Here is a 15,418-nt window from a genome sequence, read left to right as displayed (position 1 = left end):
CCTATGGATGAACATGCTTACAAGGGTGTATCTTGGGACAAGACCAAGAAAGGCACAGGAATCTCAGTCTATACAGTTTTATTCAGTGTTCATTGAGAACTGTGTTCTAGATAAAGCAACCATATGTATATATTCTTATTACTGTGTAATGTATAAGTGATTTGTAAACTATTATAAATAATATCCCATGAGATTTTGATCTCTTCTAGGTAGGAAATATGTCTTTCTAAAATGTATCCCTAACCTAGCATAGTATGTTTATAGTAAACACTCAATAAATGTTGAATGAATATACATTATTCTGTTGTTGATTATAATTCTCTGAACACATTTTTCTATTTTTGCTTACACATGTCTTTCTTATTCTTGCTTTAGATTTAAGAGATCATATTCTCACTCTTTTCCCCCCATATACTTTACATGCTCATATTGACAGAGAAGATAAAGAAAATGACTACACGGTCTTGTTCATTTTTGTTCAGGTCATGATGTCTGTAGAAAATGTTAACCAGAATTCTATCAGATGGGTATCTGATAGAATGATCTATCAGAAGTAGATCTAGAGTGCTAGGATTCTAGGGTATGGCCCCACTGCATGGGAGAGTACATGGTCTCCCAGTGTGGTCAGGAAAAACTGCTTCCCAGGGGATAAGAAATCTTAGTGAAGTTAAGCCTACCAGTCTTTTTGCCCTGTCTAGCTTTCATTCTTTTTGTGCTTATTTCCTGGTACAGGCCATTTACTTTTTGCCTGCCAGGATTGAACAACTGGGGGGTTGGTGGGGGAAAGGACTATATACTTTCTTTTATTTGTTTGCCTATTCTTATAGTTTGATTCATAAGTTGGCAAGCAAAGAGGAAGCCTCCTTCACTTCTTCACTGGTTTCTCATAGACTCAGTTCCTGATTAGATTTATCAACGTTGATCGAACACCTACTCTAGTATTGGATATAGCAGTATAAGAGTTTTAAACTAGTGAGTGGTAAGCCTGGGCTTAAATCTGGGTCTCCTGAAAACAGGTCTAGTGCTTTTGACACCATACTGGCCTGTTTTGTGGGGCTATTATTGCCAAGTAAGGAAGTGAAAGAAATTATGCATTCTTACTTAAATCTACAAAAAGATAATGCAGGAAGGACTAAAATTATTAGTTTTACCAAATGTACTACATACGTTGTTAACAATGGGGTAAATTGGGTGAGGGGTATACTGGAATTTTATGTACTATCCTTTAAACTTCTGTAAATATAAAATACTCCAAAATAAAAAACAAGTTAAGCTCCACTTCCTGGAGGGGGTAGTATCTACATATATATAATGTTCTCTTCTTCCCAACTTCAAGCCACAGATCAATAACAACTTCCTCCTTTTTTTTTTTAAAGTTCATTTATGTATTTATTTATTTTGAGAGAGAGAGAAAGAGAAAGAGAGCAACAAGTTGGGGCAGAGAGAGAGAGGGAGAGAGAGAGAATCCTAAGCAGGTTGTGCACTGCCAGTGCAGAGCCTGACGTGGGCCTCAAACACACGAACTATGAGATCATGACCTGAGCTAAAACCGAATCCCATGGTTAACTGACTGAGCCACCCAAGTGCCCTGGCCACAACTTCCTCCTTAAATAAATTTGTTTACAGTATATATTGATATCTTATTTTCCTAAGCTCTTGTGGCATTTAATGTTCAGTTCAAGGAAGGAAAATTAACACAATATTAATCTCACCACTCATATTGGTAAACAAATGAGAAAGAGTGATAAGATCCAGTGCTGGGGAGGCTATGGGAAAATGAGTATGTTCATGCAAGTTTTTTAGTGAGATGTACTTCTCATTGCATAAAATTCACCTTTTTAAAGTGTAGGTAGTTTTTAGTATATTCACAAAGTTGTACAACCATCTCCATCAGCTGATTGTAGAATATCTTCATCACTCCCTCCAAAACTGGGTATCCATTACCAGTCATTCCCCATTTTCCCCGCTGCCTAGTCCTTTATAACTACTAATTTACTTTCTGTCTGTATGGATTTGCCTACTCTGGACATTTTTATGTAAATGACATCATACAATGTGTTACCTTTGCGTCTGGAATGTTTTATTTCACATAATGTTTCAAAGTTCATTTATGTTAGCCCCATTTTATGACGGAATAATATTCCATTCTATGTATATACCACATTTCGTCCATTCATGAGATGATGGACTTTTAGGTTGTTTTATTGTTTGGCTATTATTAATAATGCTGCCCTGAGAACTTGTATACACATTTTGTGCACACATATGTTTTTCTCTTGGGTTTATACCTATGCATGAAAATTGTTGGATCATGTAACTCTATATTTATTTGAGAAATTGCTGAATTGTTTTCTAAAGGAGCTATACCATTTCATACTTCAACCAACAATATGTGCGTGTTCTAGTTTTTCCACATCCTTGTCAATACTTGTATTGTCTGTCTTTTTGAAGCTAGCTGTGCTACATGGGTATGAAATGGTATCTCATTGTGGTTTTGATTTACCTTTCCCTAATGACTAATGATGTTGAGCATCTTTTTATGTGCTCACTGGCCATTTGTATATCTTATTTGGAGAAATTTCTGTTCATATCTTTGTGCATTTAAAAAGTTGAGTTATTTGGTTTAAATATAATTTATTGTCAAGTTAGCTAACATACAGTGTATACAGTGTGCTCTTGGCTTCGGGAGTATATTGCCATGATTCATCAATTACATACAACACCCAGTGCTCATCCCAACAACTGCCCTCCTCAGTGCCCAGCACCCATTTTCCCCTCCCCCTGAACCCCCCATTAACCCTCAGTTTGTTCTCTATATTTGAGTCTCTTATGGTTTGCGTCTTTCTCTGTTTGAAACTATTTTTTTTCACCCCTTCCTTTCCCCTATGGTCTTCTGTTAAGTTTCTCAAATTCCACATATGAGTGAAAACATCTGATATCTGTCTTTCTCTGAATGACTTATTTCACTTACCATAATACCCTCCAGTTCCATCCATGTCATTGAAAAGACCAACATTTCATTCTTTCTCATTGTCAAGTAGTATTCCATTGTGTGTGTGTGTGTGTGTGTGTGTGTGTGTGTGTGTGCCAGTACTGTTTTTGTGCCAGTACCATACCATCTTGATGATTACAGCTTTGTAGTACAGGCTAAAGTTCGGGATTGTGATGCCTCCAGCTTTGGTTTTCTTTTTCAACATTACTTTGGCTATCCAGGGTCTTTTGTAGTTCCATACAAATCTTACAGTTATTTGTTCTATTTCTGAGAAGAATGCTGGTACAATTTTGATTGTGATTGCATTGAATGTGTAGATTGCTTTGGGTAGTAACAGCATTTTAACAATATTTGTTCTTCCAATCCATGAGCATGGAATGCTTTTACATTTCTTTGTGTCTCAAGTTGTTTCATAAGTTTTCTTTTTTTCTCAATATATGAAATTTATTGTCAAATTGGTTTCCATACAACACCCAGTGCTCATCCCAAAAGGTGCCCTTCTCAATACCCATCACCCACCCTCCCCTCCCTCCCACCCCCCATCAACCCTCAGTTTTTTCTCAGTTTTAAAGAGTCTCTTATGCTTTGTTTCATAAGTTTTCTATAGTTTTCAGCATACGGATCTTTGACTTCTTTGGTTAGGTATTTTATGGTTCTTGGTGCAATTCTAAATGGGACCGATTCCTTGATTTCTCTTTCTGTGACTTCATTACTAATGTACAGAAATGCAACCTATTTCCGTACAATGATTTTATATCCTGCGACTTTGCTGAATTCATGTATCAGTTCTAGCAGTTTTTTGGTGGAATCTTTCAGGTTTTCCATATAAAGTATCATGTCATCTGTGAAAAGTGAAAGTTTGACATCTTCTTTGCCAATTTGGATGCATTTTATTTCATTTTGTTGTCTGATTGCTGAGGCAAGGACTTCCAACACTATGTTAAACAACTGTGGTGAGAGTAGACATCCCAGTCTCAGGGAAAGCTCTCAGTTTTTCCCCATTGAGGATGATATTAGCTGTGGGCCTTTCATATATGGCTTTTGTGATGTTAAGGTATGTTCCTTCTATCCCGACTTTCTTGAGGGTTTTTATTAAGAAAGGATGCTGCATTTTTTCAAATGCTTTTTTCTGCATCTATTGACAGGATCATATGGTTCTTATCCTTTCTTCTATTGATGTGTTGAATCATACTGATTGATTTGCAAATATTGAAGCAGCCCTGCAGCCCAGGAGTAAATCCCACTTGGTCACGGTGAATATTTTTTTTTATGTACTGTTAAATTCGATTTGCTAGTATCATGTTGAGAATTTTTGCATCCATGTTCATCTGGGATATTGGCCAGTAATTCTTGTTTTTAGTGGGATCTCTGTCTGGTTTGGGAATCAAGGTAATGCTGGCTTCCTAGAATGAGTCTGCAAGCTTTCCTTCTGTTTCTATTTTTTGGGACAGCTTGATAAGGATAGGTATTAACTCTACTTTAAACGTCTGGTAGAATTCCCTGGGAAGCCATCTGGCTCAGAACTCTTATTTGTTGGGGAATTTTTGATAATTGATTAAATTTCTTTGGGTCTGTTCAAATTTTCTATTTCTACCCATTTGAGTTTTGGTAGTGTGTGATGTCTAGGAATTTGTCCATTTCTTCCAGATTGTCCAGTTTGTTGGCATATAATTTTTCATTGTATTCTCTAATAATCGTTTGTATTTCTGTGGTGTTGGTTGTCATCTCTCCTCTTCCATTTGTGATTTTATCTATTTGGGTTCTCTCTTTTCTTTTTAAGAAGTCTGGTTAGGGGCTTATCAAATTTATTTATTCTTTCAAAAAAACTCAGCTCTTAGATTCATCGATCTGTTCTGTTTTTTTTCCTCTATATTGTTTATTTTTGCTCTAATCTTTATTATTTCTCATCTGCTGGCCTTGGGGTTTCTTTGCTGTTTTGCTTCTAGTTCCTTTAGGTGTGCTGTTAGATTTTATATTGGGATTTTCCTTGTTTCTCGATATACACCTGGATTGTAATGTATTTTCCTCTTAGGACTGCCTTTACTGCATCGTAAAATGTTTGGATGTCATATTTTCATTTTCATTTGTTTCATATATTTTTTAATTTCTTCTTTAATTTCCTGGTTGACCTATTCATTGCTTAGTAGGACGTTCTTTAACCTCCATGCATTTGGAGGCTTCCCAAATTGTTTTCTTGTGGTTAATTTCAAGTTTCATAGCATTGTGATCCTGAAAATATGCATGGTATGATCTCAATCCTTTTATATTTATTGAGGGCTATTTTGTGACTCTGTATGTGACCTATTTTTGGAGAATGTTCCATATGAACTTGAAAAGAATGTGTATTCTGCTACTGTTGGAGGAAAGTTCTGAATATATCTGTCAAGTCCATATGGTCCAGTGTATCATTTAAAGTCATTGTTTCTTTATTGATTTTATGCCTAGATGGTTGTTGTAAGTGGAGTATTAAAGTCACCTACAATTACCATATTATTATCCTTAAGATTGCTTATATTTGTGATTAATTGATTTATATATTTGGGTTCCCTCAAATTGGGGGCATAAACATTTATAATTGTTAGCTCTTCTTGATGGATGGACCCCTTAATTATGACACAATGCCCTCCTCATATCTTGTTACAGTCTTTAGTTTAAAATCTAGTTTGTCTTGGGGCTCCTGGGTGACTCAGTCAGTTAAGCATCCGGCTTTGGCTCAGGTCATGATCTCACAGTTTGTGAGTTCGAGCCCTGTGTCGGGCTCTGTGCTGACAGCTCAGAGCCTGGAGCCTGCTTCAGATTCTGTGTCTCCCTCTCTCTCTCTGCCCCTCCCCTGCTTATGCTCACGCTCTCTCTCTCTCTCTCTCTCTCTCTCAAAAATAAATAAACATTAAAAAAATAAAATCTAGTTTGTCTTATATAAATATGGTTACTTAGCTTTCTTTTGACTTCCAATAGCATGATCAATGGTTCTCCATCCCCCAACTTCCAATCTGCAGGTGTCCTTAGGTCTAAATCTGCAGGTCTAAAAGGAATCTCCTAGAGGCAGCATATGATGGATCTTATTTATTTATTTATTTGTTTATTTATTTATTTATTTAAATCCATTCTGATACACTATGTCCTTTGATTGGGGCATTTAGCCCATTTGCATTCAGAGTGTTTATTGAATGATATGGATTTAGTGTCATTGTGTTATCTGTAGGTTTCATGATTATGGTGATGTCTCTAGTCCTTTGTCGCATTTCACTCACAGAGTCCCCATTAGGATCTTCTGCAGGGCTGGTTTAGTGGTCATGAACTCCTTCAGTTTTTGTTTGTCTGGGAAAGCCTTTATCTCTCTTATATTATGAATGACAGCCTTGCTGGATAAAGGATTTTTAGCTGCATATTTTTCCTATTCAGCACATTGAATATTTCCTGCCACTTGCTCTGGCCTGCCACATTTCAGTGGACAGGGCTTCTACTATCCTCATGTGTCTACACCTGGATTAAGGACCGTCGTCCCTAACTGCTTTCAGAATTCTCTATCTTTGTATTTTGCCAGTTTCACTGTGATATGCCATGGTGACGACCTGTTCTTGTTGATTCTGAAGGGAGTTTTCTGTGCCTCTTGGACTTGGATTTATGCTTCCTTCCCCAGATTACGGAAGTTCTCAGCTATAATTTCCTCAAATAAACCTGCCCCTTTCCCTCTTTCTTCTTCTTCTGGATCTCCTATGATATGTATATTATTACATTTCATTGAATCGCTTAAGTCTCTAATTTTCCCCCCGTGGTCTAGTATTTTACTATCTCTCTTTTTTTTCAGCTTCATTATTTTCCATAATTTTATCTTTATTTCATTTACTTTCCCCTTTGCTTCCTCCATCATTGCTGCCATTGCATATAGCTTATTTTGCATCTCATTTACAGCACTTCTTAATTCGCTTTGACTATTTCTTAGGTCCTTGATCTCTGTGGCAATAGATTCTCTGCTGCCTTCTAGGCTTTTTTCAAGCCCAGTTATTAGTCTTGTGACTATTATACTAAATTCTTGTTCAAATATATTGTTTATATCTGTTTTGAGCAATTCTCTGGCTGTCATTTCTTCCTGAAATTTCTTTTGAGAACAATTCTTCTGTGTAATCATTTTGGCTAGTTGTCTGTCTTTTACATGATTTAATAGCTTGTTATGTGTTGTGCACCTGAGAGTACTACTGTATTAAAAAGGGGTCATACACTCTCCAGGGCCTTGCCTTTCAGGAAGTATTTTTAGAGTGTGTTGCATGCTCTCTGCTGTTGTGACTCTGGTTGCCTTATCTCCCTACTCGTAGTGGCAGTTTTGACCTTCCACCAGGTGTGCGTTGATTTGTTCACTGAAGTAACTCTGCAAAAAAATTGATAAAGGGAGGGGGTGGAAGAAACCTTATCCTATGCAAAGAGAAATGACAGGGGCAGGGAAAAAATTACCAGGCAGAGATTCAGAGAAACTATACAGCTTAATCTAGACACAGAGAGAGGAAAATAAAGAAGGCGATACAGAAGAGGTGTAAAAAGAATAGATTAAAAATACCTGCTTAAACAAACCAACAACCAGAATAGAGAAGGGAAAGAAGATAAGAAAAGAAAAAGAAACCCACAACAACTACATATATATGTGTATATATATGTATATATATATACATGTATATATATATAAATACATATATATGTGTGTGTGTATACACACACACACACACATATACATACACAATATATGTGTATTGACCAAGAATCAAATCAGAAAATGCAAATCCCCTGGACCATTGTCTGATGATGCCTTGGAGCTGGTGGCTGTTCTGGTCTGGGGGAGGGTGCCTTCTGGTTCGGTCAATGTCAATCTCTCTCCAGTAGACAGGCACTTTCCAGGCACAGAGGGGCAGAGTTTGGTATAAGAAGGTCCCATCTCCACTGGGGGTCTGCTGTCCTGTTTCCTGAAGCCCCACCATGTTGGTGACCTGGAGAAAAATGGCATACCCCAGTCTCTCCTCCCTAGACCAGGTGTTCCAAACCACACTGTTCAGGCAGTCCTCATACTGCCCCGTGGGCACAAGCGGGTTGGTTTGTCCCACTCCACAGTCTCATGTGCTCCCAGGTGCTCACTGAGATTCTTAAAGGATTCCACTCCTTCCACCCCAGTTCTGGAGTAGTGCCACTCCACCCAACTGACAAAGGGCCTCTGGCTGGCACCTCAAGGGTATTTTGTCTTTGGAGTGGCTATCTACCTTCTTCTCACTCAAGGGGAGGGGACTGCTCTCTCCGACTGGGCCTCTGAGTTGACTACTGAGCCAGGGGCTGGCTCCCCCTGCCCCCTAGGGTGGCTGTGGTCCAGGAAAAGTGGAGCCAACCCTGGATCATCACTCCTAAGGCTGTTTGCACGTTAGAGACTGGCTCTCCATTTTTTTCCATACCCCAGTCCATGGTCTGGAGAAGTTTTTCTCTTGTCCAAATACAATCCCGCACTTCCACAGCCTTTCTTTCTCTTTTGTCTCTCCACCGAAGAGGTTCCCCTTTAGTCTGTCCCTATGCTGCCTGTTTTATCTCTTTCAATTTTCAAGCATGCACCTCTGTCCTGCCAAGCTGTCTCCATGGGCCCCTGGAGATGTTTCTGCCACTCTGTAGCCTGGATTCTTGGAATTCCAAGTCTTCTGGCTTCAATACTGCTGTGTTTGAGGGATGAGGGAATTTCAGCCCCCCCCCCCCCACTTCTCTACCATGTTGACTCCTCCCCCTATTTGTGTTTTTATTGTTGAGTTGTAAGAGTTCTTGATATATTCTGGATAATAGACTCTTACCAGATACATGATCTGCAAATATTTTTTCCCCATTTTGTGAACTTTTACTTTGATAGCATCGTTCAAAGCACAAAAATCTTAAAATTTTGATGAAGTCTAATTTATTTTTTCTTTTATTGCTTGTATTTTTGGTATTATGTCTTAAAAATCACATAATCCAAGATCACAAAGATTTAAATGTATGTTTTCTTCCAGGAGTTTCATAGGTTTAGCTCTTACATTTAGGTCTTTGATTCATTTTGAATTAATTTTTTGCATGTGGGTTCAACTTCATTCTTTGCATGTGGATATCTAGTTGTCCCAGCACCATTTGCTGAAGAGCCATACACTATTTGCAGATATCTTATTTAGAAGCATTTCTCAAAATTAAAAATATACATTTCCTGTATTCCAGGAATCCTATCTCTTTTTTTTTTTTTTTTTTTTTTTTTTTTTTTTTTTTTTTTTCATGTCTTTTTTTTTTTTTTTTATATGAAGTTTATTGACAAATTGGTTTCCATACAACACCCAGTGCTCATCCCAAAAGGTGCCCTCCTCAATACCCATCACCCACCCGCCCCTCCCTCCCACCCCCCATCAACCCTCAGTTTGTTCTCAGTTTTTAACAGTCTCTTATGCTTTGGCTCTCTCCCACTCTAACGTCCTTTTTTTTTTTTTTTTTTTTTTACCTTCCCCTCCCCCATGGGTTCCTGTTAAGTTTCTCAGGATCCACATAAGAGTGAAACCATATGGTATCTGTCTTTCTCTGTATGGCTTATTTCACTTAGCATCACACTCTCCAGTTCCATCCACGTTGCTACAAAAGGCCATATTTCATTTTTTCTCATTGCCACGTAGTATTCCATTGTGTATATAAACCACAATTTCTTTATCCATTCATCAGTTGATGGACATTTAGGCTCTTTCCATAATTTGGCTATTGTTGAGAGTGCTGCTATGAACATTGGGGTACAAGTGCCCCTATGCATCAGTACTCCTGTATCCCTTGGGTAGATTCCTAGCAGTGCTATTGCTGGGTCATAGGGTAGGTCTATTTTTAATTTTCTGAGGAACCTCCACACTGCTTTCCAGAGCGGCTGCACCAATTTGCATTCCCACCAACAGTGCAAGAGGGTTCCCGTTCAGGAATCCTATCTCTAATTTCTGGAATACTGATGTGAATATATAAAGACATATATTCAAGGACATAAGTCACAGCATTGTTTTAATTATAAAATATTGGATGCAATCAAGTGTCTTAAGTGAGTAATTGATAAGCAAATTGTGATATGTTTGTTTGGTGGAACACACTGTGTCTTAAATAGAATGAGGTAAAATTATATGTACTGGCTTTAAAATATACTATTATATTTTAGAAGCACCTGGACGGCTCAGTCAGTTAAGGGTCCAACTCTCGATGTCGGCTCAGGTCATGATCTCATGGTTTGTGAATTCAAGCCCTGTGTTGGGTCTGCACTGACAGTCCGGAGCCTGGTTGGGACTCTCTCTCTCTCCCTCTTTCACTGCCCCTCCCCCCTTTCAAAATAAATCAATAAACTAAAAAAAATTTTAAAAAGATACTATTACATCTTATTGAGTTAAAAATATTTATTGAGTGATACTGTTTACCAGGAACAATGCAAAGTGCTTAAAAAGTATTGAATTAGTTTTTAAATAAAGTATTGACTCATAATACCCCTTTGAGATAGCTGTTATTACTATCCTATTTTACAAGTGAAGTAGCTGAAGTTGTGGCATTCAAGCAACTTGCCCAAAGTCATAGCTAGCAGACAAGGCAGTATATAAATGTCTGAATCTAGAGTTTGCACTTTAATGCATTAGTTACAAATTAATATGCATATGTATTATTTGGAAACAAAGGTTTTCATGAGCATAGTGACAGTCTGATGGAATAACCAGCAAACAATCCATGGTCAGATTGGAAAGATAGGAAGGAAAGGGGAACAAACATGTACTGAGAATCTATTATGTGTCTTTTATTATGCTATGGTCCTTACATAAATTGTCTCATTTAATCCTTATGACCTTGTTTTCAAAATATAAGTTACATACCTATTTTACAAAATAAGACCATAAGAATCTAAGTGTCCAGTTGCATAGCAGGAGGCAAAGTGAGGCTTTCCAGGTTTAAAGAGTAACCTAAGCAACAGTGTGGAGAGGGTAGAGAATGGAGTGGTTGAGTAGCCCGACTAGAGCTGAGGGTTCATTTGGGAGGAGAAGGAAAACAAAGTAGGATTAGTGGAGCCATACTATGAAGTGTGTTGAACGCCAGACAGAGAACTGAGGAATGTTGACTTTGAAGAGGAGAGTGAAGGATTGGTGAGGATGAGAATGCAGGTGGGAAATACATCATCTTTATACACTTCTTTACTGATCAACTTTGTTACAACTGCATATTATTTTCATAAGTAAAATTATTGAGATAAAAGTATTCAACAAGCATTTTGAGTTCTAACTAGGTATCATAGTGTTCTTGATTCATGGTCATGCAAAGGCCATCAAGAATATACTGTAGTCGAAGAAAAATAAGTTTATTGGCTTTTTGCAGCAAGGGGGGAAATATGCCATGAGGAACATGGGGAATCCAATAGGAAGATGCTAGAAGGGATTTATTATATGATTTGGGTTTGTGTTAATTGACTTTGGGGAGAATGTAAAGAAATAGAGGTTTTCTCTGGATGCTGTCAGAAAGTGGAAGAAAATTCTATGATTAGGTATCTTTGTTTTTAAATTTTTAAAAAGTTTAAATCTTTATTTTTGAGAGAGAGTGAGAGAGGGAGGGAGAGAGAGTATGAGTGTGGGAGGGGCAGAGAGAGAGAGGGAGACACAGAATCTGAAGCAGGCTCCAGGCTCTGAACTATCAGCACAGAACCCAATGTGGTGCTCAAACTCATGGACTGCAAGATCATGACATGAGCTGAAGTCAGATGCTTAACTGATTGAGCCAACCAGGTACCCCTGTGTTTAGGTATCTTAATTTTTATCTAGAAGGCAATTGGGCTGAAGCTTTACTGGGTAAGGAGGTGGCAGTCACTCATATTAGCCTAAAGAGGGGGATGTTTGGTCATTTTTTATAGTTGGGACTGTGTTCTTGATTTTTTCCGTGCTCAGACATAATTATGGAGTGGTCTTGTTTTGTCTTCATCTATCATGTTCACATAGTGACCTGGTTCGAGGTGGCATTCTGTGGAGTTGTTTATGTTCAACAGGTTTATACAGCAGGCTTGGCTGATAGTGCTAGGCCAGCTCCTGGCAGCACTAAGCCTTGAGTGATAATTGCCAGGCCAGTTCCCTGGTTCCAGGGGCTGCTTTCCTCTCTGTCACTGTGTGGTTGGGATCCACAAAGGAAAAAGGTAATTCCTGTCCTCAAGGAGCTTTCTTAGGAGTACACATAAATAAATAAATTATGCCACAACATGGTACATTTACATGTAAATGCAACTTCAACAAATTATATTTTAGCTTGTATCTAAGTTTTATTTCAAACATACCACAAAGGAACTATATCTCTAAAAAAATTTGTTGGAAGAGTTCCTATTGGTCAAGAGAGTTTTGCCCCTCTCTTTTAATATAGAGAAACTGTGTTTAGATAAGCTTGTTGGACTAGGAATAAAAAATGAGTGTCTGTTAAAAATTATAGAAAGGTCTTGGGGAGCCTGGGTGGCTCATTCAGTTGGGCATCCAACTTCAACTCAGGTCATGATCTCATGGTTCCTGAGTTAGAGTCCCATGTCAGACTCTCTGCAGACAGCTCAGAGTCTGGAGGCTACTTCGGATTCTGTGTCTTCCTCTCTCTCTGCTCCTGCCCTGACCATGCTGTCTCTCTCTCTCAAAAATAAATAAACATTAAAAAAATTATAGAAAGGTCTCATGGCTAGTTAAAAGCCACTGCACCTTTAATGTACATTAAACATGTGCAGTCTTTTTGTATATCAATTATACCTAAAAACACTGAAAAAAATCACTGCACCTTTAATAATTTGGTAAAGGTCATTAGACTTGTCCTAAAACTGAAAGTATATCTTTCAGGGAAGTCTAACTTCTCTCAAAAATTAATCCCATTTTATCACTCCAATTATGATAGGCTTTAGAAAAATTTCACTGCATATTGAATTACAGTGAATTTAGGTTTTAGTAGTCAACATAGTTTTGTAAGCCGAGCACAATTCCAGTAGAAAAAGAAAGGCTTTTAATTACTCAGGGTAAGAACTAAAAGATTATTAAAAAAAAAAAAACAACTTTCACATCTCCAACTTATTCTTTACTGGAATTTGGAAGTATGGACATTTTTGGCTTAAGAATTTTGACTAATTCTCATTCTAAACAGGATGTTTCTCAGGGCAAGTTTCATGTCCTTATTACGAAGACTGTAAATCAGGGGATTAAAGAGAGGAGTCATTATTGAATATGCCACTGTCAGGATCTTCTGCATCAAAGTTGGGATGCCATATGTAGGACTCACATACATTACCATGACTGTCCCATAAAAAAGAGACACCACAACTAAATGAGAACCACAGGTGGCAAAAGCCTTTCTCCGGCCAGCTGCAGAAGGGACCTGAAAAACAGCTCTGAGCAACAAGGTATAGGATCGAAGAATGTACATAATAGTAAAAAAGAGAACAAGGGAGCTCTGAGTATAGAAAACAAATTCAGTAATGGGGGCTGGAGCACAAGACAGAGACATCAGTGGATCCATATCACACAGGAAATGATCAATGATATTGGATCCACAGAAGGGGAGTTGGGAGATGAAGAAAATGGGGATTGGGTAGCCAAGAAATCCAGTAAGCCAGCAGAGAGACACCAGAATTCTACAGAGTTTCCCAGTCATGATGGTGGGGTAGTGCAGTGGGTGGCAGATGGCCAGGTACCGATCATAAGCCATTACTGCCAGGAAGAGACATTCAGTTGTGCCCAGGGAAAAGAAGAAGTAGAACTGGAGGAAGCAGGCAGAAAATGAAATGGTCTTGGTTTTGGAGAGAATGTTGGCTAACATGTTAGGAACTGTGGATGAAGCATACCAGATCTCAAGGAAGGCAAAATTTCCCAGCAGAAAGTACATTGGGGTATGCAGTCGTGGGTCCCATCTTATTGCGCAGATAATGGTTCCATTCCCCAGCAGCGTCAAGACATAAGCCACCAAAAAGAGTGAGAAGAGGAAAATCTGTATCTCCCAGCAACCAGGGAACCCCAGGAGAATAAACTCAGTCACAAGGTGAATGTGTGTTGCTGACCTGTTCATGGGTCTTAAACCTATGAAGAAGAAAAACATGAGGGTAACACAAGTTTCTTTGCTTCCTACATATCTCAAGAACTTAACTGAGAAGAGAACTTAAGCTCTACAGGAAAATATGAGATATTTTGAGACTAGATGGGAATAAATCTCACCTTATTTTGAATTGATTGTGGTTCTAAATCTTAGTTTTCTTTTGCTAGAATGCAGTGCAGCAAGAATTTTCCACATTAGTGGTACAATGTGAAAAATTTCCTTCTTTTTTGATTTCTTTGATCCCTAAGAAGACCTTTTATGATTTCGGTTTGTTTTTCTAAAGCTGATTATGAATCTTCAATGAACAAACTCATCCATTTTCTCTTACTCAGCTTACCTTGTTAAAAAAAGATTTTGAGGACAGCTGGTGTGATATTGGGTTAAACCTTGGCAAAAGAACAAAATTAGTTGACTTACTCATGGAGATAAAACTTACTCCAGGACATTGGATTTTCAGGATAGTCTAATCAAGTGAATTAATTGTCACAGACATCACCTTAGTCAAGATTCAATTGAAGATTGAATATGCCACTGTCAGGATCTTCTGCATCAAAGTTGGGATGCCATATGTAGGACTCACATACATTATCATGACTGTCCCATAAAAAAGAGACACCACAACTAAATGAGAACCACAGGTGGCAAAGACCTTTCTCCGGCTGTTCTTAAATTTTCCTTTAAAGATTTTCTTTTAAATGTTTTTTTAAATTTATTTTTGAATATATATAGAGAGAGTGCAAGCAGGGCAGGGGCAAAGAGAGAGGGGGACAGAGGATCCAAAGTGGGCCATGCGCTGATAGCAGTGAGCTGCATGTGGGGCTCAAACCCACAAACCATGAGATCATGACCTGAACTGAAGTCAGATGCTCAACTGTCTGAGCCACCCAGGTGCCCATAAAGATTTTCTTTTAAAGTATCACAACAGTTCAGTGACACCTAAAAAAAAATACAAAAGACCAACCATATCAAATATCTTTGCTCTAAAGAATAAGAATATTTTGAATTATTTCTATTTGCAAGTGTTTATTTTCATGTTTTTACACATACTATACAGAATGAACTGTCTTAGTTTTCATATTCAGATCCTACCTAGTTAAAATAAAGAAAATTATGTTTTCAGTGCAAAGTTTTAGTTCATTTAATAAATAATTTTGGATGATAAAAACAAAGCGATCTTAGATTGTTAAAATTTTTTTTTCCAACGTTTTTATTTATTTTTGGGACAGAGAGAGACAGAGCATGAACGGGGGAGGGGCAGAGAGAGAGGGAGACACAGAATCGGAAACAGGCTCCAGGCTCCGAGCCATCAGCCCAGAGCCTGACGCGGGGCTCAAACTCACG

The 15,418-nt window shown here is 38.1% G+C and overlaps 1 protein-coding gene across 1 annotated transcript; it reads right to left on the bottom strand.

Annotated features, from left to right (window-relative positions):
- Nucleotides 1–13,099: 13,099 nt before the first annotated feature.
- Nucleotides 13,100–14,080, bottom strand: LOC115517195 (olfactory receptor 11H4). Its single transcript, XM_030320316.1, has one exon. It carries the CDS (start codon nucleotides 14,078–14,080, stop codon nucleotides 13,100–13,102), a length of 981 nt encoding a protein of 326 aa, XP_030176176.1.
- Nucleotides 14,081–15,418: the final 1,338 nt, after the last annotated feature.

This window comes from Lynx canadensis, chromosome B3 (assembly GCF_007474595.2).
Source record: "Lynx canadensis isolate LIC74 chromosome B3, mLynCan4.pri.v2, whole genome shotgun sequence".
NCBI classification, from domain to species: domain Eukaryota; kingdom Metazoa; phylum Chordata; class Mammalia; order Carnivora; family Felidae; genus Lynx; species Lynx canadensis.
The sequence above is the reverse complement of the archived record's forward strand: the minus strand, read 5'-3'. Positions and strand labels throughout refer to the sequence as shown.